The 27,149-nt window shown below is 44.0% G+C and overlaps 2 protein-coding genes across 5 annotated transcripts in view; both read left to right on the top strand.

The window, feature by feature from the left end:
* The window catches only part of LOC128734116 (transcription factor SPT20 homolog), a 36,475-nt gene extending 19,683 nt beyond the window's left edge, over positions 1-16,792 (top strand). For 2 of the 4 annotated variants that reach the window (XM_053828140.1, XM_053828139.1), the window contains 4 exons: positions 4,512-5,306; positions 12,118-12,481; positions 14,646-15,515; positions 16,476-16,792. In XM_053828140.1, the coding sequence (XP_053684115.1) occupies positions 4,512-5,306; positions 12,118-12,481; positions 14,646-15,515; positions 16,476-16,510 (2,064 nt within the window). In that variant the 3' untranslated portion in view covers positions 16,511-16,792. Of the gene's footprint in view, positions 1-4,511; positions 5,307-12,117; positions 12,482-14,645; positions 15,754-16,475 lie in introns of all 4 variants that reach the window. The other 2 variants (XR_008411968.1, XM_053828141.1) reach the window with 2 other exon arrangements.
* A 6,613-nt stretch (positions 16,793-23,405) lies between these two features.
* On the top strand, positions 23,406-24,959 carry LOC128737823 (zinc finger protein 501-like). Its single transcript, XM_053832560.1, has 4 exons — positions 23,406-23,498; positions 23,561-24,306; positions 24,364-24,739; positions 24,798-24,959. The coding sequence occupies exons 1-4, from the start codon at positions 23,445-23,447 to the stop codon at positions 24,954-24,956; spliced, it is 1,335 nt and encodes a 444-aa protein (XP_053688535.1). The 5' UTR covers positions 23,406-23,444; the 3' UTR covers positions 24,957-24,959.
* Positions 24,960-27,149: the final 2,190 nt, after the last annotated feature.

Genomic DNA, 27,149 nt, shown 5'->3' with positions numbered 1-27,149 from the left:
CCGCAGAGGGTTGGAGAAGTTGATTCTGCACTTTATTTGACAATAGGTTTGTGGATGTTATCTAGTGCTATTAGTGACGTGACTTTCAAGGATGGCAGCAAGCTTACCAAACCTATCAACGATTTCGACATTTTAGGTGCAAATCCACACAAAATGTTCTTAACGCTTAACGACCCAATTGATCTGGAAATCCAAGTGGCTTCTGTAGCCGTAAGGTTACAAAATCTACTTTGATGAGTGAAAGGAATTGGGTTTGAATTTCAGTACAATCCAAGCCATTTGAAATCAAGTGACATTAACCATCGGTTAATTCTTAGCCCCCCCAACTATCACTTGCTCATGCTGAATGCTATCCTACCCCATTGGAGTCTCTTGACAGTATAAAAAACGTCTAACATACTTAACCTGGTGCGATGTGTTCCATACTTCCTAGGTCTTGCTCCATTTGGTCTAACCATCGAGCATGCTGCGCATTTCTGCGTCTGGTAACAACCGAATTCGAGGCGAACATCATTTTTACGGGGTTGTGGTCCCGCATTCTTACAACATGTTCCGCCTATTGTAGATTTGTACCCTTCCAGCCTTAGCAACTTTCTAGATGTTGGGTTCTCCGAAGAGCTGCGTCGGCTCGTGGTTCATCCTATTCTCTATACCATGCTGAAAATGGCCCTAAGCACACGACGTCCAAAAATGGCCAGCGCTTTCAAAACCTCGTCTAGTATTGACCACGTTTCGTGCCCATAGAGGACTACCGGTTTTATTAGCGCTTTGTGCATGGTACATTTGGTAGGGGGATGAAGCTTACCAAACCTTAGGGTTTGAGTCCGTAGTAAGCACGAATTCCGGCAAGAATATTTCTACGTATTTTTCTGCTACAGTTGTTATCCGACATCATCAACGACCCGAGGTATACAAATTCGTCCACCACCTCGAACCTCGTCTTCGTCGGCTACCAACCTGTTGCCTATGCGAGCTTGACCGCTCTCGGTCCCCCTGCTAACATGTATTTGGTTTTAGACGTATTCACCACTAATTCAATCTCCATTGCTTCACGTTTCAGTTTGGTATACTGCTCAGTAAGTCAGCCACCGCCTGGAACGTCCTTCTGACAATGTCCACGTCGATGGCTAGATTTATTGAATTTAGTGCCCCGCATGTTGCATAACACCTTCTAACGCGATGTTGAACAGGTGACAAAAAAGGTCTCTCCTCAGTTAGTTATATTGGTTAGCGGGAGAACCCTAGTCCTTGCCAAGACATTGAAATTAAGTATGCGCTGTATTTTGCAGGAAGTGAAGGAAGGAATTTGAAAGTTAACTTAGACACTTTGAGACTTGGAGAGAGCAAGCGTTTTCCATAAAGAACTCGTCTCCACTGCACTTGGTCCTGGGCTACCCGTCGTCAATTCCTTGAGCGTTTCGACACTCGCAGTCATTCTAGTCATTCCGCACGGTGGGCTCCTACATTTCTGGTACCGGTGGGGTCCTTAAAGGGAACGACGTGGTCGGCCCATCGTAGATCCCATCCCGGATACGCAATCCGGGAATCTCTTCTAGCAGATACCTGTAGGTTGTCGTTGATTTCCGTATTCGTCCTGTATTTGACCAAGTTCTTCTCGTGGCAATGCTTAGATAAATTTTCCAAGCTCTTTTGCACCACCGCTAGTTGGCATTCCACTTCAAACCAACTATTTCGTAACTCCGCAGTTCTTCACTGGGCGTATTCTGGCTCAATCGTCCCTGAGTGCAGAAGCACCTAACTCTACGGAAGAATTCAGTGCCTCATCCAGCATTCATGCGTAGTTCTTGGCAGATTGTCCGCAAGTGCCTAATGTTGAGCCGTGAAAGAGGCTGTCGTACGTTACCTTTTTCGTACTCGCGTAGTTGCGCGTAGAACGCTTCCTTTTTAGTTGTCGGGTCTACCTATGTCCCGCAGTGTACGATGCTATAATTGAAGCAACGGCCTTTGTCCTCAACAGATGCAGCTCCTAGTCACCCAACCTTGAATGTTACCCAATACGTTAAAGCCCTTCCAATGTCGTTGATAGTGTCGCCGCTCTGGTAGAACTGGACCTTTACGCGTTGGATCTCCCATACCTTCTTTCCCTTGGGATAAATTGCCTACAGTCCTAAAAAAGGAAAACCTTGGGCTTAACGGTCTTTCTAAGACTTGACCCCCCTTTTCGACAGACTTCGCGGCCGGCTATTAGAGTACAAGACAGTTACAGGGCTAGTGCAAAGATCCCACTGACTCTATCTAGCAGCACCGCCTAGCCGAGATTCGAACATACGACGACTAGCTTGTTAGACCAGCAGCTTGTTACTTCGAAGCTAACTGGGCGGTGCCTACAGTCCTATAGATACCGTAATTGCGGGGTTCAAGCTGTTCAAGCAGCACTCGATCCTCACCAACGAAATCAAGTTATCTGCAATCGCAGTTCCTGGTACCGTGTTTTCATCTGTCGTCTTGGTTAGGTCCGTAGGTTAGGTCGATGCTAGTTATTCGATTCGTATTTACTTGAAAGGTCGTAGTAGTTTGATAGGCTGCTTCAATTGGACTACGCTACCGAGTCTCGTGATAAGGGTTTAGCGTGTGGTACATCGCATTTCTTAATCCCGCTGTCCGCCATGGGTCAGACGCTGTTGTGAGCCGTCTCTTACATAGAGTCAAACGCTCATTAGGTTAAGGAACAATGGATCAAACGCTTAAGGCATGCAAGGCCTTAATTCTTGTACTAACGTACTACGTACTAACTTCTCGTACGTATCACTCGTCTCGGTCCATTGCACTTGCACAAGTTGCAGGCTTCACCCACAACGAACTTCATAGACCAGTATATTTTCATAGATTTAAACCAGGAAAGGTAACCAGTAACCACTCCTTGAAGAGTTGATCATTTAATCATAGAGAACAAACTAACAGGCAATGAACAAGTGAATAAAAAGGTTTTTGTGTGTAACGTAAAATCCCTCGATGGAGTACTAATATGTCATTTGGCTCTATCTCAAAGTAATCTTGGTAAATATACATACATATTTTTAATGCATGTAGCAAACTATTTCTGGAGGGCGCCACCGGAATATTTTTCACACAAACAATCGAAAACTTCTTTCGAGTTTGTTCGTCTGTTCTCAGTGATTTAATCTTTCAGTAAAACTAGTCAGGTGGTCCAAGACTACGAGTTGATACAAAAATACTTTTTTAAAGTTCGTTTTCCATTGGCATTTATCAGTCCCAAACTACGCTAATCACCGACTATCGGGGAAGCGACGTTATCCATGATCCTAGCGTATCGAACCGACTATTAATGGATTTGCGCCACCGGCTTTATTTCTGAGTGCGATGGAAGACCTGACTTAAAGATTTCTGGTATCAGAAAATCATCCTTATTCATTCTAGCGTATTCATCATGGTTATCATTTGATTATTATTTCCATCCAAAAAAACTGGGAAAATTTTGATTCTGAAAACTAGGCCCATACCCTGCTATACAAAGCAGGAGAAACGCTGGTCACATACGTCGTCAGTCAGTGTAAACAAAATGATAAAAAACGAATGCTTCCAAACAAATTTTTAACATTATTATAGTCTATAGCTTTCTAGTTCAGTTTCAGATTTATAGTAGGACATATTTAGCTCTATCCTGGTCATTTGGCTGAAATCGAGTAAACTTGAGCACTCAAGTAAATAAGTTAAGCAGTTAAAGCCTCTAGCATGATGAACCACTCCAACTCAACTTGAAATTCAATTGTAAAGTAATTCGTTTATTCAGAGCCTTCTACTAATTTTATTTCTTCATCACAGAGTTAATAAAGGCAATTTGCAATCGTGACCTCTTTCTACTTCCACGGTTGAAACGAGCAGTTTTCATTTCTATACATTCTGCTACTACTCCAACTATTCCAACTATAATTCCCACTGCTCCCTATACCTTGTTTTTGTGGAAATCTATTTTCAACAGCGTAAGTTGCTCTCTTCTACAGAGCGGCCTAGCCCAGGCCCTGTCCAGTGTGAAACTAGGCGAACCACGTACTGCGGAACAGGAGTGTGCCGAAGAAATATTACGCCGGCAGTACTGGGAATCGGGAGATGCCGACTATCTCGGTCGCGATGCCTTCCGCCACATCTTGGCTCGCATTCACTCGACCATGGCTGACAAGTGAGAATTCCTTTTCGGCTTGGGACCAACGCGAGTTCGTTGGTTTTGCGAGTCATCATATAGTTACTTACGGTTAAAGTTAAAGGCATTTCTGCACTCTTTTCTATTGGATCGTACAACTATTGTGTAGCTGAATTCGTAGTAGATTATAGCATGTAATTGAGGTTCGTGAATAAAACACACTTATTAGCAACCAACCGCAGCATTGTCATCCTGTTTTTATTGCCCTCGGCTTAGCGCACTAGCTATATTTTAGGTTAGCACCTACTAGTACTTAGTCCTTTAAACTGTGTTCTTTTTATTAACATTTTTGTTTGTGCTAAGAAGTTTGAGTTTTGTTCCCTTCTAACAGCAAAAGGTTTTCAGCCGTTGGATTGAACCAAACAAGGTCAGTAGTGGTACGAACCGTTCCTCCGGAACTGGAAGCTTCTATACCGAAGGAATTCCCAACATTGGCGGTGGTGGTTTCGACGACTATAATGGTAATGACTATCGTCAGCACTGGCAAGAGCTGACCGTGAATTACGATACCCCGGTCGAGTACGTTGATCCGTGGGAAGAATATCTCCGAAGGCAGGAAGTGGAACGCGAGCAAAGAGCTCGCGAACAGCAGAGAATCGAAGAGGAAAGACTGTACTTCCAGTATCTGGACAATCAGCGTCTGCAAGAACAGCAGCAGCGCCAGCAACATGAACAGCAACAAGCGCAACAACATCATGCTTATCATCAACAAGATCATACGCATCACCATCATCACCAAGATCATCGTCATCACGATCACTACCAAGATGCTAATGTTTTTCAGAGCACAGAACAGTGGGTTGAACAAATACATAGGCATGACCAGGGGGGTCACTGGGAGCCGGCACCACCGCCTGTAGATATGCAATCAAATCAGGTAGAGGTTGGTGGCAGCGATCGGGGTGGTGGTGGTGGTAACAGTAACTGGCATTCTATCGATACACATCAAGCCCAACAACCACCACCGCCGGATCAGTTTCATGCCAGTGGCGACCAGCAAATTGTTACGACTGACCACAGAGGCGGTAGTGGTGGGGGTGGTGCTGATGATGATCGTGAACAACACCAGCAACTTTCAACCCAGCAAGATCAACCCCAACAAGATCAAGCGAACCATGGTGATGGGGTAGGTACTTCCTCAATGACTAACACACGCTCCGTTGCACAAAAACACAGTAAAAAAAACCAACACACGAAACTAAATTCATCCAAAAAACCGGTTTTGGTCCATTTATGCATGCTTTAGATTATTTCAAAAATTCGTTACTTGGTCCAAATTTACGCTGTACATACACTGTAAAGTAAGTTTTCGATGTGTGTTTTGTAAATAACCCAAGTTTTTGCATGTGTCAATCGGTAGTTCGACATAGAGCACTGCCTGAACGCAACACAATACAGTTCAGTTGTTGTGACCCGCTGTAGCACTAAGTAGGACGCGTTATGTTTACGATTGAAACTCAGTTTAGTCCGTTTAGCCGAACATCAACCCGATAAGTTGTGGTTACGCAGAGTTGACGAGGATCGTCAGATCGTGAAGTCGTTTAAGGAACGAAATTTAAACTCGTGGTTGACCTTGCCATAAGAATCGATATTTTAACAGCAAAAAATATGGTTCTCTTTAATGCTATAGAAAAATAGTTCCAAATTTTTTGCTTACAAATAAAAACTCCGTACTGACATACTTGTGGCAGGTCAATTCGTGATAGTTTGGTTTCAAAATTTAGTTGTACCCTTGTCAAACCCTTCCGTTCTAATCAAACCGAAAACGTTAAAGAGGAATGGTGTACGCGCGAACGAGATTTTTTGTACTTTATCCTTAATTTTTACAGCATAGTTTCGTCGAATGGTTTGGTTCGCTAGCAGCGAAAAGATATTTCGATTTAAGCTGAACTGCTTTTATTAATTATCCTTGATTGATTTTGCACATCTAAGTTGTTTTAAGATAAAATAAAAATCAATGCAATGCAGAATTCTATAGATAACAAAATTGAAGAAATGTATGAGAATTATTTAGTTCGAAGGATAAGCAAGGCAAGTGTTTCTTCTGCTAGAAATTCATCAACCAGAAAACAAGCTGTGAAAATTGTAAAGCGTGTAGAGTGGAGGGTATTAAAGGTGAGATGCTCTCCTGTATCCTGTTCTGTAGCCTGGGATTGTTAGAGGAGTGCTCCGTCGGCAAGTACCAAACCGGTTTTCGTGGCGGCCGCTTCACGACGGATCAGATGTTTACGGGGGTACAACTTGCAGACTCATCACCTGTTTGTGGACATTAAGGAGGTGTACGATTCAGTCAAACGAAATGAGCTGTGGCCACATTCCAGCGTTACGGGACACTATCCCAACTATGCAGATCGGTTCCTGTTTAGTCAAATCCCTGGCATTCTACTGAAAATTGAAATACTCTTTAAACAACTATGCTAATTGTGCTAATTGTGTCCCGTAACGCTGGAATGTGTCTGTGGCAGTTAATGCTTGAGCATGGTTTTTCGACGAAACTAGTTAAGCTGATCCATGCGCCACTTACGTGTTTCGCGCTTACCATCCACATCGCCAAAACGAAGTACATGGCTGCTGGTAGGGGACGTCGAAGTCTAAAATTTGGACATTCAATTGTGCTGATACCGAGGTGGAGCTGTGACAACGATAAAAACCGCAAAAAACTACAAAAATAGTACGGAATTACTAGTAACGGGACTTCACTGAATAATTTCCAGCATTTGGAAGGGGAAAAAGCGGAACGACTGGAAGGTCGATTCTACGAACTACAAACAAGGGGGTTCGTCTCGATTGCTATAATTACCGCGGCATTACGCTGATCAACGACCCCCCAACCTGGTGCTTTCCCAGACTTAGTTTGCTAGCTATTGGGAATAGCAAGAAATTTCGTAGAAGAGAACCAGGCGGGTTTTAAGACAGCTCATGTACGGATCCAATTTTCACATTCCGAAATATTCTCCAAAAATGTCGGTAGTACATCGATTTCAGGGCAGCATATGATACAGTCGAGTGCAAAGAACTACGGTAGATAATCCATAAGAACTGTTTTCCGGATAAACCGACGCGGCTGATTAAAGCTACCCAGGAGTGCAAGTGATTTACCAAAAGCGTTTTGGGGGACATTCTCGAATCGTGCAGAAGGTTTGTGGCAAAGGGGAGGAACTGTCCTGTATGTTATTTAATATCGCTATTGAAGCTGTGAGCCGCCAAGCGGGGATCTAACCTACAAGAACGATCTTCTGTAAAAGTAGCCAACTTCTAATCTTCGCAGACGACCTTAACATCATTACTAGAAACCTTGGGACGGTGGAGCTAAAAACGCAGGCCCAAGACTCCTTGGGCTGCAAATCACTGTGTCAAAAACTAATTATATTGTACGAAGAGGCTCCAGAGAAAGTAACCTTCACTTCAGATTCAACGACGCATTCAAGCAGGAAGTCGACCCTACTTTTCCTTCCGCAAGACGCTTCGAGTAAGGATCATACACCACCGCGCACAGCTGAAGATGTACAAAACGCTAATCACACCGGTAGTTCTTTACGGACTTGAGCTATTGCCATATTTGAACAAAAAAGGTGCGGAGTATATTTAGCGGAGTACAAGCGAAAAGCAGAGAGTGGCGCTGGCGTTTGAATCATATGCTACAGGGACTACTTGGCGAAAGTAGGGAGACTACAGTGGGCCGGCCACGTCGCAAGAATTCCGGACGACTGTGCAGTGAAATCTGTTCTCTTCAAGAACCCCACAGTCACCCGGATCAGGGGGGCTCAACGTGCTAGATGGCCCGACCAGGTTGAAGCCGACTTACGTGTGTTAAGACGCTTAACAAATTGGCGATGAGTAGCTCAGGATCGAGTACAGTGGAGAGAAATGTTTGATACAGCGAGAGTCACCCCGGCGCTATACAAATTCAAAGAAGCTTTACTGTTCTGCTAGCAAATAACTAAATCATTTGGTTAGTGGTAATTAGTTCAAATTTTATTTGGTCTTTTTTTTTTTAAATTATCTGACAAAATATTATCCTAATGAAACAATTAAAATGAATTTAAAGAGATGATCAACACCATAAACACTATAAAACGCTGTCAGTTCAAAATGTCCAGTTAGCATCGAGGTACGATACTGGTTGATAACCTAGTCGTCGTATGTTCGAATCTAGGCTAGGTGGCGCTGCTAGATGGAGTCAGCAGGATTGCTGCACTAGCCCCGTGGTAGTTGTCCTGTACTTTAATAACCGGCTGTGATGTCTGTCGATAAAGAAGGGTCAAATCTTAGAAAGACATTTAAGCCCAAAGTTCTTTTTAGTTCAAAATAACCGTAGTTCGTCCGGTAAAATTGGTTTACAAGCATCGAAGGGGGTCTCTGCACACGTTGTGAAGCACGAAAGCTCACCATAGACAATAGTTACGGGCACCTATTTCACCGTTGAGCCCTTTTGCCACAAGTAATGCCAGCTGTAGTTTGCGGTGTTTTCCAAGTAAAAGGGCAACGATCTGGATAGGGGAAAGATTAACGGAATCACGCCAGGGCAAATCCGTCAAAGGTAGACGAATGAATCTCCTCTACCTACGCCCAATCCGCAAGGTCCAATTGAGATGGTGCGGAGTCCAAACCATGCGAGCATTTTCAAGTATAATATGTACAAGTGAACAGCACAAGGCTTTAAGACAATGAGGTATCTGTCAAACGTCAACTTTCGGTCCATGCGGTTGAAGAATTGAATTTACGTCATGTCATAAATTTATCCTATAAAGACTGTAAACGATAACAATCCTCGTTATTATGAATCGTCCAGGGAATTTTAAAATCGTCAACGTAAACTAGTCTACAACCATTATTACTTATAGCTATAATAGGAGGTGTGTCATAGAAAAATATAATGAAAAGAAGAGGCCCGAGAAAGTTACCCTGCGGCACATGGTCGATACTAGCTTGATTTGTGAAAAGCTTTTTTTTAAATTATGCATTCGGAGAAGGAATACCCCTGGAAGTGAAGCTGTTTAGCCTCTTCTCCACCAGGCACAAAGTCTTTCTTTATGTTTAATCATGGGAAAGGATTCCACTTCCAGTGAGTTAAAAACTCTTCTAAGGAAGTGCATAATTAACTCATATAACAAAAATAACAATTGCTTAATTGCATAACTAACAGGCATGTTGTTAAAGTCAACTGGGGCTTTCATAGGGCCTTGTGTGCGTCCATATTGAAATACGACAGCTGATCGATAAACTTGGGCTACTGGTGGAGTCGGCTACACTTTTCTGAGGACAAAAGACATTTGAGGGCAGGGCAGGGAAATCTGGAATATTCGCGCATACTTGCCTTAAGATGCAGGCTGATAAACCCCAGCTACGAGTCCGACTACAGGATCAGAATGAGCTTGATGGCACGACACAGTACGGGCACAGACAGGCATAACACTCGTTTTCCATTCTTCGCACCGATTAAACCGTCATTTCAAATTAGGGCTTAGTTGGGAATGTCTCCGTTTTGGTTTGGGTTGAGAGTTATGTCTGTTTGTCTGTGGTACGGGTGTGGCGACTCGTCCTGAGGGTCACGATTCAGGGTCAGAGCCAACAGGGGCTTTATTGTGTGCGTCCCAGCTGAGCTGACCGATGAAATTGGGCTAATGTACTCACGACACAGATCACAAGACTGGGATGATATTGATGGCTAGATACAGTACGGCTACGGTGGTTTGTTCTGATGGTCAGGACTGGATCAGAGCTATAACAGGGGCTTTTTTTGTGTGCGTTCCGGTTGAAATCCGACAGCTGACTGATGAACTTAGGATTACTGGACTATAGTGTACTCGTGGCCATATCTCTGCGGGCAAAAACATTTCAGGGACTGGACGATCCGCAATATTCACGCGTACTTGCCTGGAGGTACAGGCTGAGAAACCCCTGCCACGACTTCGACCACAAGACCGGGAACCTTGTTCAACAAGAACGATTTCAGCCACATGAAAAATCGCTGTGAAGCTCCAAAGTGTAAAGTTTTCGTAAGCTGTATTACATGGTGATCAATTCGATTGAATGCTGCTTTTGGAGTGATTTTGGTCCCTTCATGGTAGAAGTATGTTGCGAAACAATATACATCAATGTCCCTGCAGTGCAGCAAATACTGGGACAGTTACCAAGTGAACATATGCAGCCCTCAGTTGAGTGAATTTCAGTGGATCTGCTACTAAAGGAAAACACTACAACGTACTGAAGGTATTTGTGCCACTATTACTATTCATTTGTTAGGAAACTCCAGCAGTTCATATGGAATCGATTACTGAACTGTCAAGCGCATGTTTTATTGCAATTGAAAATGCGGTAGCTAGCGGGAAGTTCCTAAGATCGAAAGGTGGCTTCTACTTGATCGATCCATCTTGTTCACTGCGCACCTTTTCGACTAAACTGTTGTCCGACATTCTTACGACGTGCGCAGCTCACTGCAGCGGTTGATTCTTGCAGCGTGGACAATATGCGACTTCTCTCAGCAGTTGTTGCAATTCATAGTTTGTTCACCCTCTTCATGTTCCGTCATACATCTGCACTTTACCGTAAATGGTAGGCAACCTTCCGTTCAAAGAAACCAAGCGCGTTGGTTCTTCTGCTCCATCGAGCACATCCATTCTGATTAGAGTCCCATGCGAGCACGGCGATTGGTCACCTCTAACGTGGAATACAGACGCCGTTTTGAGTCGCTCCTAATATGGAGGAAAGACGCACAAAAGCACGATAACCGTCTGAGAAGGTACGCGAGGCACTTATTGCACGCATTATCCAGCCATTTGCTTTCGTCTTTTTTTCAAGTAGCCAAGACAAATTGTATTCAACAGTAAGATAAGATGATTTTGGTCAGTCAACAGTTGGATATTGCGTTGCATACCGAAAATATAAAAAAGGTACTATGAAATATTTTTAGAACCATAAATGTTGTGTCTTGTCTCACTGTGTTATGTAACTGTTCTTTCGCTTGGCACAAGATTAAAAAGATGGGTTGATGTAGATCAGGAAAAAATGTTACAATATTGAAATATGTTCCCCCAAAGGGCTTAAAATAAAAGAAACGACATTTCACTTATAGGTTGGAGAACTCTCATACATCTTACTCATAATACACATACAATGATGGATTTAGTTTAAAAACTCAGTGAACTAACATCGGGTTATCATCAGCATATTTTTAATTAGACATAATATGTGTGGTATCATAAGAAAAATACGAGTATTACGAGAACATTTTAAAATGCTTCAATTGAAAAAGTCGTCTTTTATTTTAGTTTACGATCCTATAGATATTTTCACATATTTTCTAACCTATCCGAACACGGCAAATGGATGAAAAAAATATACACCTAAGTATTTCAGTGCCTAAACAAACTACCTACCAAAAGTTTGAAAAACTTTATTTTACTGGCATTTTTTTGCGTTTAGTTTGTTCCGCAAGGCACTGGGGCGTTTTGAGTATGATTTTTTCATCCACTTCCCGTGATCGTATCATTACAAAATTAGTATCAAAATAAGCGGAAAAGTGTAAAGGATCGAAAACTAAAATACAAAAATACTGATTTTTAACAACAGTTTTCGACGGGCATGCTCCGTTAACAATGATGAATTGAATATTAGTGCATGTTAAATTACAAAACTGCGGAAATTATTGATTTCATCAGGGGTTTCCAACATCCTTATTCCAAACGTTTTCAACAAGACTGCATGAACCAAACCATTCTGCGATTAACTGTCGGAAATCATGCTATGTAATGGCGAATGTATCTATGTCACATGGTGTCTTTCCGTCTTCGCACGGAGGTTGCCTTCAGCAGCTCGGTTCGAATTGCTACACAGAAAGCCATCTGTTATGGGAAATCTGCTTAAACAACGCCAAAAATATTTCTAATTTCTACATTGAATTGTTTTTTGTTTGCATTATTCCTTTCCCTCTTCAGGCTGGTCTTGCTGCGGCACTTTCTCAGCTACACCTGGGTGAACCCAAATCCGTCGAGCAGGAAGCGTACGAGGAGCACATGCGCCGCCAATGTTGGGAACAGGGCAACATCGACTACATGGGTCGTGATTCGTTCGACAATATTTGGCGTCGCATTCAGGAAACGCTGAAAGGTGCACCCCAGGAGGAGCCCGCTGCTGAGCCCGTCCCGGATCCGGCTCCGGCTCCAGTCCCCGTCCGAGTTTCTCCACCGCGTCGCCGCTCGTCCAAGTCTCGGTCCCGTTCGACCACACCGAAACGGGATCCCCGGGATCGGTCCCCGACTCCACAACCCGAGGACAATGTACTCCTAGAGAAGAAGGAAGGTAATTGACTATACGCTCTCCGGCAGCCGGTACATGCGTTGCGCCCGCTTCATACGAGATTTGGCCCTCGATTGGATCTGCTACTTTGCTGTTTTTCTTTCCGCACAACATCGCAACCTCAACGGGTACAAGATCTGACCGAATCGACTAGCGCAAAAATCGGCTGGACCGACGAAGTCGATAAACGGCTTACGCCCAAACCAAGAACGCCCGGTCGTGTTGTGAAGCATTCACCCAGAGCTTCACCGGCTCAATGCAAAGCACTGCAACTGGTTCGGCAGAGTAGACAAATCGATGGCACTCACTGTCAGATCCTGTACCCAATGGTTGGCCATCTTTACTAACAAAGTTTCCTGTTTCGACCACAAAGCAACTAATGATAATACATACCTACCCACATCTAATCGTACACCTGCCTCGCAAGGTGTTCTCTTCCTAGACCGACTGTGACGATGATAGTCACGTCGAAAATCAATCGATCGAAGTGGGCAGTCGGTAGAACTGCTTTTTGCTTGAACAATATTTATCTAAACCCACGTGGTGTCGTCGTAGCATGCTGTTCTTGTAAGTTTTCGTTTTTTTTGTGCCATACCCGGTGTGTCTGTCGCGCGGTGAATGGCAGTTCTTCTTTGTTTTATGTTGTGTCTTGTGTTGAACCCTGTTCCTTTATACATACATGCAAGCATAAGAACTTTTCGATGATTTTCTACTTTTTTCCTGGTCATTTTTTCTATTTTTACTGCTTTGTTCAAAATTATCAAAAATTGTGCAATCTGCTACGTGAAATTTCGACGACGCACAGGAAGCTCAAAAAACCGTCTTTTGTAATTTGAATAAGTGGACTTTTTTTGAATTTGTTTTTTTGTCACAGAACTTCTAGATTGAGCTTCTGGTAGCATGCGGCAGCAAAAAAATCATAGTGAGCATAGGTAATATAAAAATATTTAGAGTAATGTTCTAATCCCAGATAATAAATATCTAATAAATACAAGCGAACAAAAAAGCACACTTTGGATGTTGTTTCGAAAGCAGCCAGATGCGTTCGTAATCCCGAAACAATAAAAAAAAACTAAACAATCAAAAATCACCATTCGTTTACTTACTTTTCCATCTCGCTTACACTGGGAGTGGAACACGCATCCGTGGGTTGCGCGCATGCATTGTGGTTTGTACCGTATCCTTCCGTTCATCATCGGTGCTTGTCCGTGTTTTGTGTACATTCCGATGTTCCCTCGAATACCAAAACTAGCTCTCCAGTTTGTGTTCTTGCACTTCTCTTTAGAGTAGCCCGAAAACTAAATTATGCTATTTAACTTCTACTCCTTTCATCAGCGTTACGGCAGAGACAAAAAGGTGACCTAAAAAGAATAGACGAACAAAATTTCTAAACAAAAATAAAAATAAACGAAATCATCATTTACTAACTTGAAATGACAGAAACATCTACTATAGAGCATGGTCTACTTTGTGAGTGAAAAAAAACGATTTATTTAAAGTCGTCGCAAATTGCGGTGATATTTTGGGAGCATTTTCGGCATGAATGACGTAAACGAACATATCCAGGGCGCATGCAGTTTCCGGAAACCGCAACGCACCATGACCGACGACGATCCGTTTCGCCCAAACTGTCCATGTAAAAGGGGATGTGCGTCACAAACGGAGGGAGTCTTTGTGCTTGTTGCGGTGATTTGTGATATCTACCATACCAACTAACTACCAAATGTTGGCTCTGTGTGTTTGTACTAGTATTGACTTGTGAAGATTCGCGAATTCGTCATGTGTTCATTAGTTTATCACGAAATAAAAAAAGGTTACATTGGAGAGTGCCAATAAATCATAGTAATGCAGGACACTGAACTAAAATTTGGTTTCGTCTTTTTTATACCGTTCTTTCCTACTTCTCCGAACTAAACAAACTACACATCTGCTCTTGTGACGTCCAAATTGCCAATTTGCACGCAAACCTTTTTCTACATCCAAAACTAATCGGGACTTTGCACGCACACTCGTACAGTTCAAATTGAGGCGACGATCCACGAAGAAGACGATGGCTTGAACGCTTCAGCCCAGGACGAGCGAAGCGTAAAGCGTACGAAACTGCCACCTCCGGTTCAGTACGATCCACCGACCCGTACGACCACACTGACCAAAAAAGTATTTGCAGGTTATCAACAGGTAATCACCACAAAGACCCCAGAAGGTAAGACTCGTACGGAGACCAAAACCGTCTACGATCCAAGCGTTGATGACGACAACCCAGCCGTCGATGTGGTCGATGCACCGATGACAGTCACTTTGACCTCCTTGGTCGAGAGCAGAATCGAACCGGTCAAACCCTTGGAACCACCAATCGTACCGATTAATGTATCCATCCAACCCATCAAACCAGTAGAACAAAAGGTGGAAGCCATACCAGCATCGAAAAGAGAAGCCACACCCCCACCTCCTCGCACGGAGCGGAAACCATCACCACCCCGAGTATCGCCAAGACCTCAGATGCAGCAACAGGTTGCTCAGGAATCGATGGCAGGTAAAGCCCCAACCGCCGAACCGGTAAAATCTACTCGCCGCAAGCGGGTTACACCACCACAAGCCACACCTCCATCACCGTCTCTCGCCACTACTACAAAACCAACAACTACTACTACTACTAGTACTGCCTCTGTTCAAATTGCGCCACCTCCGCCAAAACCAACTACCGTTCCGTCTAAGACTGCAACGGGCTCAAGTAAATCATCACAGTCAACCAACACTCCAACCAGCAAGCGCTCTAAGTCATCAAAATCGTCCAAGTCTGCCACCACCACCACCACCTCCTCTATCACTTCGAACAATCATCAACCTCCGCCGCCGTCGTCACCATCGATGACCAAAAGCAGCACCCCATCTACATCGTCCACCTCTAAGTCGATTGATGAGCTAGACACCGTTCCATTAACCGTCAGTGACGAACAGACGGATCCCACTGGAACACAAGCGGAACAACCGGCGGTACCACCCCGCCGCAAACGGGAAAGTAAAATTTCCCGCATAGGTAAAGCCAACAAGTAGGGCATGAGCTCTTGCTACCATTACCGCACGCACGTAATTCTCTACTTTATCGACATCGGATCACCACCTCCCCCTTCTTGATGAAACATTTCATCATCCTAATTTTTGGGTGTAAAACGTCAATTACCTTCACATACACGAACCCCAATCAATACACGTGTATTAATACTCGAGCCAACTCGACGCCTGTTCGGTCACCTGTTATAGATAGCAATAGATAAGTAAGCCTCGTCCGTCTAATATACACGCACACACATCTAATGTTGACACACAAAAAAGGAAGAGAAGTAGTAGACGAAATTCTCCTCGTGTTAGTTTTCCTTTTTTGGTTGATCCTAGTAACACTTTTTCTCCCTTTTTTTCTTGTTGATTGTGGAAATTTGTTTTCAAAATGTTTTTCCTTTGTTCTCCTATAAAATGCTTTTTATGCTACTGCTCCAGATATTTACAATCGTTTCTTTCTTTTCTCTTTTTCCTGTTATGCTTCCTTGTTTTGCGCTGCAACGATTGTTTCAATCCCTTTTCCTTCGTTTGTCAAACAAAAAAAAAACATAAACGAAAATATACTACAAAAACAAATGACAAATAATATTGAAACCACAAAGCAACGATACCTAAAAAGTCTACTCTAATGAATCTATTCTTCTCGTGTATAACTTGTACGAAGCGAAAAGATGTGAAATAAAGAAAAGAGTAAAATGAATTTCTTTTTCTGTTTTGTTTCCTTTCATTCGGTATCTTCACACTTGGTAGCAAGCATTTTGAAAACAATTTCACAAGCGAGTCCAAAACCGTGCACGATTGACGAATTTAATAGCACCCGCTAGCCGCCCGATCCACCCCACTAGCACAAATACACAAGCACGTACACAAAATACATGCACACGCGACTAAGCAAGCCTTCTCGATTATATTGCTTTCATTCTCATTTCTTCTTTTGTAGCGAAATTCTTCCGTGCCCTCTGTACGATATTGTGAAATTGGGCCCATGATCTCATTCCGATCCGAGATATGAGATCCAAGTATGCCGCAATCGCTCAAGTAACCCCTATTGGTTTACACTATATCCTACCATTGCTACTATTGCTACTGCTATTACCACTTGCTACCTACTACCGCTACTACCACTACAACTAATGCTAAATGCTGTTAGATACATACATTTGCATTTTATCGATACCATCGTTATAACGATTTTGAGTATAAATTTACTAAATTGTAGCCGCTGAAATCGGTGCCGTCAAAGGTTTTCTTCTTATTGCTGAGTTTATAATAAATCGATGTTTATTTTTTTTATTATATTCATAAAACTATTATCTGTGGCTAAAAGGTGCAAGCGCCTTAATCGTTGGTTTAGTAGCGTTACCTCCAATCCATCCGATCTTAATTGTAGCGATATATCACGCACGTAAGTAAACTGCTTTGGGAAAGCTGTTTTTCAATAATCTACTTCAGTGATGGCCAAACTGCGGTCCATGAGTAGGGCTTCATGCGGTCCTTTGTGGTAGTCCATAGTCCGCTGAATGCTTTCCTGTATGAATGTTATGGCGAGTTTTGGGAGATGATAGTTGAAGTCGTATATATTTTAGATTTTGTTATGGTAAGAAGTTATTACGGCCCGCGGTTTCCAAGGGTATATCTGATGCACCGTGTTCTGCGTTCCAATGATCTAATTTATAGTTCGGGACTACCAGTAGGCTCCGAGGTACGATGTTGGCCTAACAAACGGGCCTACCAGTCGTCGTACGTTCGAGTCTCAGCTGAGAGATGCTGTGGAAAGGTTTTTAGGACTGGCCCTGCAATTGTCCTGTACTCTAACAGCTGGCTGCGAAGCCTGTTGAATAACACCAGAATCGGACCCCCCCCAGCGCACCGGAACTAAAGCCCATCGAAAAATACTTGGCTATTATGAAGCAGACACTACGGAAGCATACCAAGGAAGTCAAATTTGAGGAAGACATGGAAAAAAGTGGATTTCCGAACAGAAGAAACTGCCGCCAGATGTTGTACAGAACCTTATGAGTGGAGTTGGGCGTAAGGTGCGAGCATACTTACTTAATTGGCTTAACGTCTTACGACAAGGCCTGCGCAGTATAATTTCTCCATCTGTTTCGGTCCATGGCAACTGATCTCCAGTTCCGCGGGCACCCAGTGCTTTCCAGATCTCGCTCCACTTGGTCTTGCCACCTCGCTCGTTGTGCCCCTCTTCGTCTTGTTACTACCGGATTTGATGCGAAAACCATTTTTGCAAGATAGTTGTCCGGCATTCCAGCAACATATCCTGCCCAACGTATCCGTCCAGCTTTAACCACTTTCTGAATACTTGGTTCGCCGTAGAGACGCGCGAGCTCGTGGTTCATTCTTCGCCTCCATACACCGTTCTCTTGCACTCCGCGAAAGATGGTTCTTAGCACCCGCCGTTCGAAAACTTCGAGTGCTCGTAGGTCCTCTTCTAGCAGTGTCCACGTTTCGTGCCCGTAGAGGACAACCGGTCTAATTAGCGTTTTGTACAGTGTGCACTTTGTACGGGGGCTCAAATTGTTCGACCGCAAGTGTTTGTGGAGTCCGTAGTAGGCCCGACTTCCGCTGATAATACGTCTTTCAATCTCACGGCTAGTATTGTTGTCCTCTGTTGCCAGTGAGCCAAGGTATACGAACTCGTCGACTACCTCGAGCTCATCCCCGTCGATTACCACGGTACTGCCCAAGCGTGCCCTGTCGCGCTCGGTCCTGCCCGCTAGCATATACTTCATTTTAGACATATTTATCTTCAGTCCAATCTTCTCTGCTTCGCATTTTAGTCTGGTGTACGAATCTTCCACCGCCTCAAATGTTCTGCCGACAGCATCCACGTCGTCAGCAAAGCAGATAAATTGACTGCATTTATTGAAAATCGTGCCCCGCATTTCGATCACCGCTCGTCTTATAACACCTTCGAGCGCAATGTCGAATAGCAGGCAGGAAAGACCATCTCCTTGTCGAAGTCCGCTGCGAGATTCGAATGGGTCCGACAGTCCACCCGAGATTCTCACACAGCACTGGATCCCCTCCATCGTAGCCATGATAAGTCTATCAAGCTCACCCGGAAAGCCGTTTTCGTCCAAAATTTTCCATATCTCTTGTCGGTTTACGCTATCATATGCGGCTTTGAAATCGATGAACAGGTGGAGACTCGGAATTCGCGGCATTTCTGGAGGATCTGCCGCAGGGTGAAGATTTGGTCCGTTGTAGATCGACCATCCATGAAGCCGGCCTGGTAACATCCCACAAATCTATTGGCTATTGGCGATAGTCGATGAAAGAGGACTTGGGACAGCACTTTGTAGGCGGCATTTAGGATAGTGATTGCTCGCTAGTTCTCACAATTCAGCTTATCATCTTTCTTGTAGATAGGGCAGATAACCCCGTCTTTCCACTCCTCCGGTAGTCGTTCCGTATCCCAAATCTTGACAATCAATTATTGCAGCCAGCCGGCCAATTTGTTCGGGCCCATTTTAATAAGTTCCGCTCCAATGCCATCCTTTCCCGCTGCTTTGTTGTTCTTCAGCCGCTGGATGGCTTCTTTAACTTCCCTTATCGATGGGGGTGGCACATCTTCGTTGCTTGCTACACCAATGTGGTCACTTCCTCCGCTATCATGGTCTTCTGCCTGCACGCCATTCAGGTGTTCATCGTAGTGCTGCTTCCACCTTTCGATCACCGCACGGTCGTCAGTCAAGATACCTCCATCTTTATCTCTGCACATTTCGGCCTGCGGCACGAAGCCTTTGCGAGATCCGTTGAGTCTCTGATAGAACTTCCGTGCGTCGTGAAGGAGGTACAGCTGTTCGAGTTCTTAGCACTCCTTCTCCTCTTGGTGGCGCTTCTTCTCCTTGAAGAATCGGGTTTGCTGGGTTGTATAACATTTCGCCGAAGACCATATCGCGGAGTACCGTTTCGCGGAATACCATTTCGCGGAAAACATTTTCGCGGAAAGTACCAAAACGCAGAAAACCCTTTCGCGGAAAGGACTATTCCGCGGAAAACTGTTTGGCGGAAAGAACCATTTCGCGGAAAACCATTTGGCGGAAAATATTGTTTCGCGGAAAACCATGTTAGTAGCAAACGTTTCCTAGATGATTCAGGGCGAGCCGGCCGCAGGCAACGGCGAGTGTTCGCCGGTGACCCGCCGTCGGAAGCGCCGGCCACTGCGGCAGAGGTCACATCTGTCTAGGTCTATTCGTTTTCCTAGGTCTACTGACCTCTAGTTAGTTTTCCCTAGTCCTCGTATCGATTTAACTTTCGTTGAATACAAAGCGGCGAAGGCGCTTTTTGCGGTTTCCAAACTGAATGGGCGGTGGTTCTCCGCCAAATAGTACTTTCGGCGAAAATTTGTTCCGCGAAATAGTATTTTCCGCAAAAATGTTTTCCGCGAAACAGTATATTCCGCGTTATGGTTTTCCGCGAAATGGTATTCGGCGAAATGTTATACAATCAGTTTGCTGCCTCCGCTTCTGTTTGTATCGCTCCACATTCTGACGGGTGGCTCTACGTAGCATTTGTACCCGCGCCAACATCTGCTGGCATTCCTCGTCAAACCATTCGTTACGTCAATTCGGTGCCACATGGCCTAGGACGTTCTCCGTTACGCGGTTAATGGCTGTTTTCACGGCATTCCAAAAGTCCTCAACAGGGGCTTCATCCAGCTCACCCTCTTCCGGCAGCGCGGTTTCGAGAGATAACGCGTAGTTTTCGATCTCCGGTTGCTTCTGTCGCGCTAGATTATACCGTGGCGGGCACCTGTGTCGTATGTTGTTTACAACAGACAGTTTTTGACGTATCCTTACCATCACTAGGTAATGATCCGAATCAATGTTAGCGCCCGAATAGATTCTGACGTCGATAATGTCTGAAAAGTGCCGACCATCTATCAGAACGGGGTCGATTTGTGATTCTGTCTGGTTGGGTGATCTCCAGGTGTACCGATGGTAAAGGTTATGCTGGAAGAAGGTACTACGTATGGTCATGTTCTTGGAGGCGGCGAAGTCGATAAATCTTATGCCGTTCGTTTGCGGGTGAGCGCTGAACTGTCCAATCACCGGTTTGAATTCCTCCTCCTGACCAACCTGAGCATTACAGTCCCCGTATGATAATTTTGACATCATGTCTTGGGCAGCGGTCGTATTCACGCTCCAGCTACGCGTAGAACTCGTCTTTATCGTCATCGGTACTTCCGAGGTGAGGGTCGTGCACGTTAGTTATGCTTATATTGAAGAATCGGACCTTGGTCTCAAAAAAAATCTGCACATTCGGGGGTTGATCGGCCATCACCAGATCACCCGCTTCTGCATCTCGCCCAACACTACAAAAGCTGTGCCCAGCTCGTGTGTATTGCCGCAGCTCTGCTAGATGGTATAACCATCTCTATACGTACGTACCATCGTTCCTTTTCAGCATACCTCCTGCAGCGCTACGATGTCGAACTTGCGACTCTTCTCTTCTTTAGAAAGCACGTGGGTACTTCCGAGCAAATTTAGAGACCGACAGTTCCATGTTCCTAATTTCCAATCGTTAGTCCGTTTTCGTGGTTTTCGTCGCCTGGGTTTTTGCCGATTGTTCCGATTTGAGTTATTATTTTTACTTACGGAGTCCATCGCTTTGATTTTTTAGTGGTTCAGGGTTGCAAAGCCCGCAACCAACCCCACGGTATCGCCGGACGGTCAACGTAGCTCGAAGGAGCCCTCCTCCCCTGTCAGCATACGACCTTGGTTTCCACCGGGGTTGGTTACCCGATCTCCACCGAGGTTGCTCGTTTCCCGGCTGATACCACGAGGAGGTAGGGGTAGGAGTTGCTGTGGGCCACTGTGGGGTCTATTTTATGCCCAGTGCACAAGGCACCGATGGTACGCATTACCCAGCCGTTTACCAGCCAAGGTACGAGCATACCATTATGGTATTGAAGTTGAATGAAATAAATATACCAAAAGCTTACTAATGGGTTATACTTTATTGTCTCAACATTTGAAAAGGATCGGTTAATTAGGTAATTTTCTACAGCGTTTCTTCCGTGGTGCAATTCATTGAGGGACACCCTTTATTACCATTGGTGAAAATCGTGCCTCTCGATTCGATGACCGCTTTGTCTAATGCAACTTTGATCAATCGCGACAGTTTATTCGGAAAATTATATTCTTTCATTATCTGCCATAACTGGGCTCAAATATCTGTATCGTAATCTTTGAAATCAATACAGATGTGATATGTAGGCACCATCTGCTTTGTATGATCTGCCTCATCTGCATCCGTAACTAAGACAGACAGTGAGAATATCCTTACACCTAAAGCAGTCGAGATCAGCTAGAATCGGTTGGAAAGCTCTGAGCCTAATAAAAGCTTCTAGCGGTTTGCAAGGCCGCTTCAAGATTCAAACACGCTTCATTGATTTCTGGGATTCCAAAGGCAGTTTTTATGGTCAAAACAAAAGATATGTCGATAATTTATCAGCCATGTTTTTGCAGTCAACATCTAACCATTTGCGTAAATGAAACAGCATGACACCACTATACGTTCTGTTCGTTTCACTCTGCAAAGCCGGTATGCTGGCAGATGGGTAGTATTTTCAAATATTAGGCAGATTTTTGCAAATAATACCCACGCCGGCAGTAGATGTTGGCTACGGTCAAACACATTGAGTAGGGATAGGGTTGCCAGTCCCTTGGTTATGACAGACGTAAAGACCACAATAATAAATTTTCGTGAACATACATATCTTTCGTAATCCCAGAAATCAATGACACCTGTTTGAATCTAACATCTTTAAGCAGCTTTGGAGTAATTTGACGTTTAATGGTGTTTAGAAGTGGATAGTTTAACTGAAAGACACGCTATTAAGCATATTGCATTTCAGGGCATACTTTTTGCAGCTTTGATTGCTTCAAACCAATCAGGAAACAACCATTGCTTTTACAATTAGGTGAAGGGATTGGGAAGGGGAAATAAGAAAAATCGCAGGTGTATAACATTATTGCCACGGGTCTGGGACTGAGTCTGGGAAGCAAAAGTGTACTTGCATTGATTGACTCACTAATTAATAAGGGGCAGCGTTTGAAGTTTACGCAATTTTTCAATAGTAAAAATTTGTAAAAATAAAAAAGTAAAAATATTTAAACTGCTGAAATACCTAATATTTGCCTTCTGGTTGAATCACTATTTATCGATTTAAAGTCAACATCTACATATTTGGGCGGAAAATGTCCTGATTTTCAGTTGCACCATTATGGTCACCCTTGTGTTGTGTCCGTCATGTCTTTTTTCAACAATCAGTTCAGTGGTACAATTACAACGAAAAATTTCATCTTTCTCATGACATGCCAAGGGTTAGTTCTCTAGCGCAACATATGTTTGACGGCAGCGCTACCTATGAATCAGCAGCGAAAATTATCAAACAGTGTTACCAATTTATAAACGCGAAGAGAGAAAAGTACATGTCCAAAATATGACGAAATAAAAAATGTATTATAAATAATTCCTTAATATGACAAAGTTTAAACAGTCTCTATTCCGAATAGCAATTCGTATATTGCCATCAATGTGTGCCATCAAACGAAATATATGTAAATATTAATGATTGTATTTAATCATTATTATCTGTAACTGAGACTGGATAATTACGTATATTAAATTGGCAACCCTGTCGATTGAAATAAAAGAGAAAGAGAAAATTTCTCTCATTTAATGAAAACATCATTATGTTTATGTTGACGTATACATAAACTTTGGGTGGTTTAGCATAGAAAACCAAAACAACTTTTCTTAGTGAATGTTTTTCGTCTAAGTTAAGTGAATTCTACACACCCACAACGCTAAGATGGAACTAATTCGATTGCTTGATGTCTGCCGGTTATGTCTTAAGCAAAGTTCATCAAATCTCGACATGTTTTCGGACAGTAATGTGGAAGGAAAATTGCTAGAGGTATTCAAATTTTCGGTAAGCTATAATCTGTAATAATATACTTGTGAGAAATTTATTCCTTTCACTATTTCAAACAGCTACCCAACATAGAGCAGCTATCGAGACTGGTCTGTTTAGCGTGCTACGAGTGCATTTTCCGATTCTACGACTACTCTGAATCGATTCGTCGCAATCAAGACTACTTAGATTCACTACTAAACAAAGATTCTCAACAGCAGCAGCAACAGGCGCCAAAACCGCTTCTGATAATCCCTGTGACTGAGGTTGCCGGTGATGGAACTTCGACCGAAGGGGCCGCCATACGGGTGGACGTTCAACTGCCTAACGCAACCACCACCGTTCCGGAGGATGAAATTGACGAGCCGGATGCTCCGGAACCGGAGAAACCGAAGTTAGCTAGATTGACAAAGGCAGATGATTTCATAAAAGAGTACATCGTACTAACGTGTGACATCTGTGGCGAGGCAAACTCAGCGAATTTCGAAAGCTTCAAATCGTTGCAAGATCACTATCAACAAACTCACAACGTGACCGGTTACGTTACGTGCTGCGGACGCAAGTTTACACGAAAGGACCGCCTGAAAACGCACATCACGAACCACATCAATCCCAGTGCATTCAAGTGCGTTGTCTGTAACCATTGCAGCAAAAGTCGTACCTTGCTAAGGATACACATGAAACAGCACTTGGGTAGTAAGGCACGACTATTTGCTTGCAATAAGTGCGATAAATCGTTTATACTGCGATCGCAGTTGGTGATTCATGAGGCAAGTCACTTGGAAGAGCAAGAAAAGGAGCATGTATGTGATCAGTGTGGAAAAGCGTAAGTTTAAATAAATAAAAAAATTCGATACTTATCTCCTAAAATAATGTTTTATAGATTCGCTCTGCGTTTTGTCCTCGCCAGACACAAAATGGTGCACTCGCGAGCGAAAGAGTTTATCTGTGTAATTTGCGCGAAATCACTATCTTCATCGGCAACCCTGAAGGCTCACATGGAGTCCCACGACAGCACAGCGGTGCAACCAAGACTCCAATGTTCCTTTTGCTTACAATGGTACAAAAATGCGGAAACATTACGAACGCATATCCGCGTGAGGCATCGTGATCAACGAATCCATCGGTGCGATCCGTGTGGAAAGATTTTTCCAACGAAAAGTTCTCTCTCAACTCACGTGAAGCACGTTCACTTGGGCGAAAGGAAGTTTGCCTGTGAGCAGTGCGATAGAAAGTTTAGGAAAAACGTGCAACTAAAGGTGTGATGACTTCCAAATATTGAATTTTAGATAGAAAAAAACCTTTTTATTGTTTTAGGAACATGTTGCTCGGTTACACAGCGGAAAGTCACTTTACAATTGCGACTTTTGTGAAAAATCATTCACCTGCGGTTCGAACTATTTTGCACATCGGAAAAATAAGCATCCAAAGGAGTATGCGAAACAGCAACTTGCAAAGAAGCAGCAAAGTGTGTGACAAAGTGAGACAATTCGAAATTAAACGCTAATAAATAAAAAATAATCCAAAAATTATACATGATGATTAGTATGATTTTTTACAACGAGAGTCTTTCAATGGAACGAAAGGAATGGGAGAAGAAAGTAAAAAAGGTGGGATAAAATGTGCAGAGAAAACAGCGCAAAAAAGGAGAGGCTCATTAAAGTAGCACTTACTAGGTTTATTTCGTTCTCTTTCATTATTCAGCCGAGAGCCGGGCTGGCTCTTGCCGTATCAAGAATTCCTCTCCATTGTACTCGGTCCTGGGCTACTCGTCGCCAATTCGTTGCCCGTCTCGACACACGGAAGTCAGCTTCAACCTGGTCGAGCCATCTAGCACGTTGAGTCCCTCTATTCCTGGTGGCGGTGGGGTTCTTGAAGAGAACGGATTTCACTACACAGTCGTCCGGCATCCTTGCGACGTGGTCGGCCCACCGTAGTCTCCCAACTTTCGCCAGGTGTACGATGGGAATCTCTCCAAGCAGCGCCTGTAGCTCGTGATTCATACGCCTCCGCAACTCTCCGCTTTCCGTTTGTACTCCGCCTAAAATAGTCCGCAACACCTTTCGTTCAAAGACGGCAAGTGCACGTATGTCTTCCGTAAGCAAAGTTACTGTCTCCGTTCCAGTAACTCCGAGGACTACCGGTCTTATTAGCGTTTTGTACATCGTCAGCTTTGTGTGGCGGCGTATGCTCCTGGATCGAAGCGTCTTGCGGAGGGAAAAGTAGGCTCGATTTCCAGCTCGAATGCGTCGTTGGATCTCCTTACTCGTATTATTGTCAGCGGTGACTAGAGATCCCAAATATACGAACTCATCAACCACTTCCAGTTCATCGCCGTCAATAGTCACTGTCCGTGGGAGGCTAACGTTACTTTCTCGGAAGCCTTTTCCTTCCATATATTTGGTTTTCGACGCATTAATTTGTAACCCTATCCTCCGTTTTAAGTCTGGCGTAGATTGCCTCCGCCGTCCCACGGTTTCTGGTAATGATGTCGAGGTCGTCTGCAAAAGCTAGGAGTTGGCTACTCTTGCTGAAGATCGTTCCTCTCGTTTCGATGCCCGCTCGTCGGATCACACCTTCAATAGCGATATTAAATAACATACAGGACAGTCCATCTCCTTGCCGTAACCCTATGTGCGATTCGAAAGGACTTGAGAGTGTCCCCGAAACGCGCACGTAGCACACATTCGTTCCAGAGTAACTTTGATCAGCCGCGTCAGTTTGTCCGGAAAACCGTAGTCGTGCATTATCTGCCATAGCTATTCGCGTTCAACGGTATCGTAAGCTGCTCTGAAATCCACGAAAATATGATGCGTGGGCACGTTGTACTTCCGACATTTCTGGAGGATTTGTCGGAGAGTAAAAATCTGGGAGAGCACCTTGTAGGCGGCGTTGACCAGCGTAATGCCGCGGTAGTTACAGCAGTCTAGCCGGTCGCCCTTTTTATAGATGGGACAGACTACGCCTTCCATCCACTCCTCCGGTAGTTTCTCTTCTTCCCAAATCCTCGAAATCAGCCAGTAAAGTGCAGTTGCTAGCAGTTCTTGGCCATTTTTGTAGAGTTCTGCCGGGAGCCGGTCCTTTCCGGCGGCTTTATTATTCTTCAGCAGACCGATTTCTCGTCGGATCTCTTTGAGATCGGGAGCCGGTACGCTGTTGTCGTTTGTAGGTACTCCGAGGTTAACTTCCATTGCGTCTCCTGCTGCTATGTCGCCTTTGAGGTGCTCATCGAAGAACTGCTTCCACCTGTCGACCACCTCGCGCTCGTTTGTGATTACTCGAGTAAATTTTCAAATAGACCTAAGTGACAATGAGAGATTCTCTTCGCGTCTCCTCTCTTCCGTCTTTCACGGCTTCATAAATGCATAGAAAAGGAAATTTTCAAAACATTTAGCTAACTAGTGACTCCGGCAACCGTTTTATGCAAAGCTGATGTGTTAAAATGCATTAGGATCGCCGTATAAAGCGGAAGAGAGGAGACGCGAAGAGAATCTCTCATTGTCACTTAGGTCTATTTGAAAATTAGATCCCCTCCTCGTCCCTACACATGTCAGGTTTTGGTGTGTGGACCTTGCGAGTCTGGTTCACTTTGTCGTAAAACTTGCGGGTGTCGTTAGCCCGGAATAGTTGTTCTAGCTCCTCACGATCTCTGTCCGCCTTCTGACGCTT

This window comes from Sabethes cyaneus, chromosome 2 (genome assembly GCF_943734655.1).
Source record: "Sabethes cyaneus chromosome 2, idSabCyanKW18_F2, whole genome shotgun sequence".
In the NCBI taxonomy this organism is placed as follows: Eukaryota; Metazoa; Arthropoda; class Insecta; order Diptera; family Culicidae; genus Sabethes; species Sabethes cyaneus.
The sequence above is the reverse complement of the archived record's forward strand: the minus strand, read 5'-3'. Positions and strand labels throughout refer to the sequence as shown.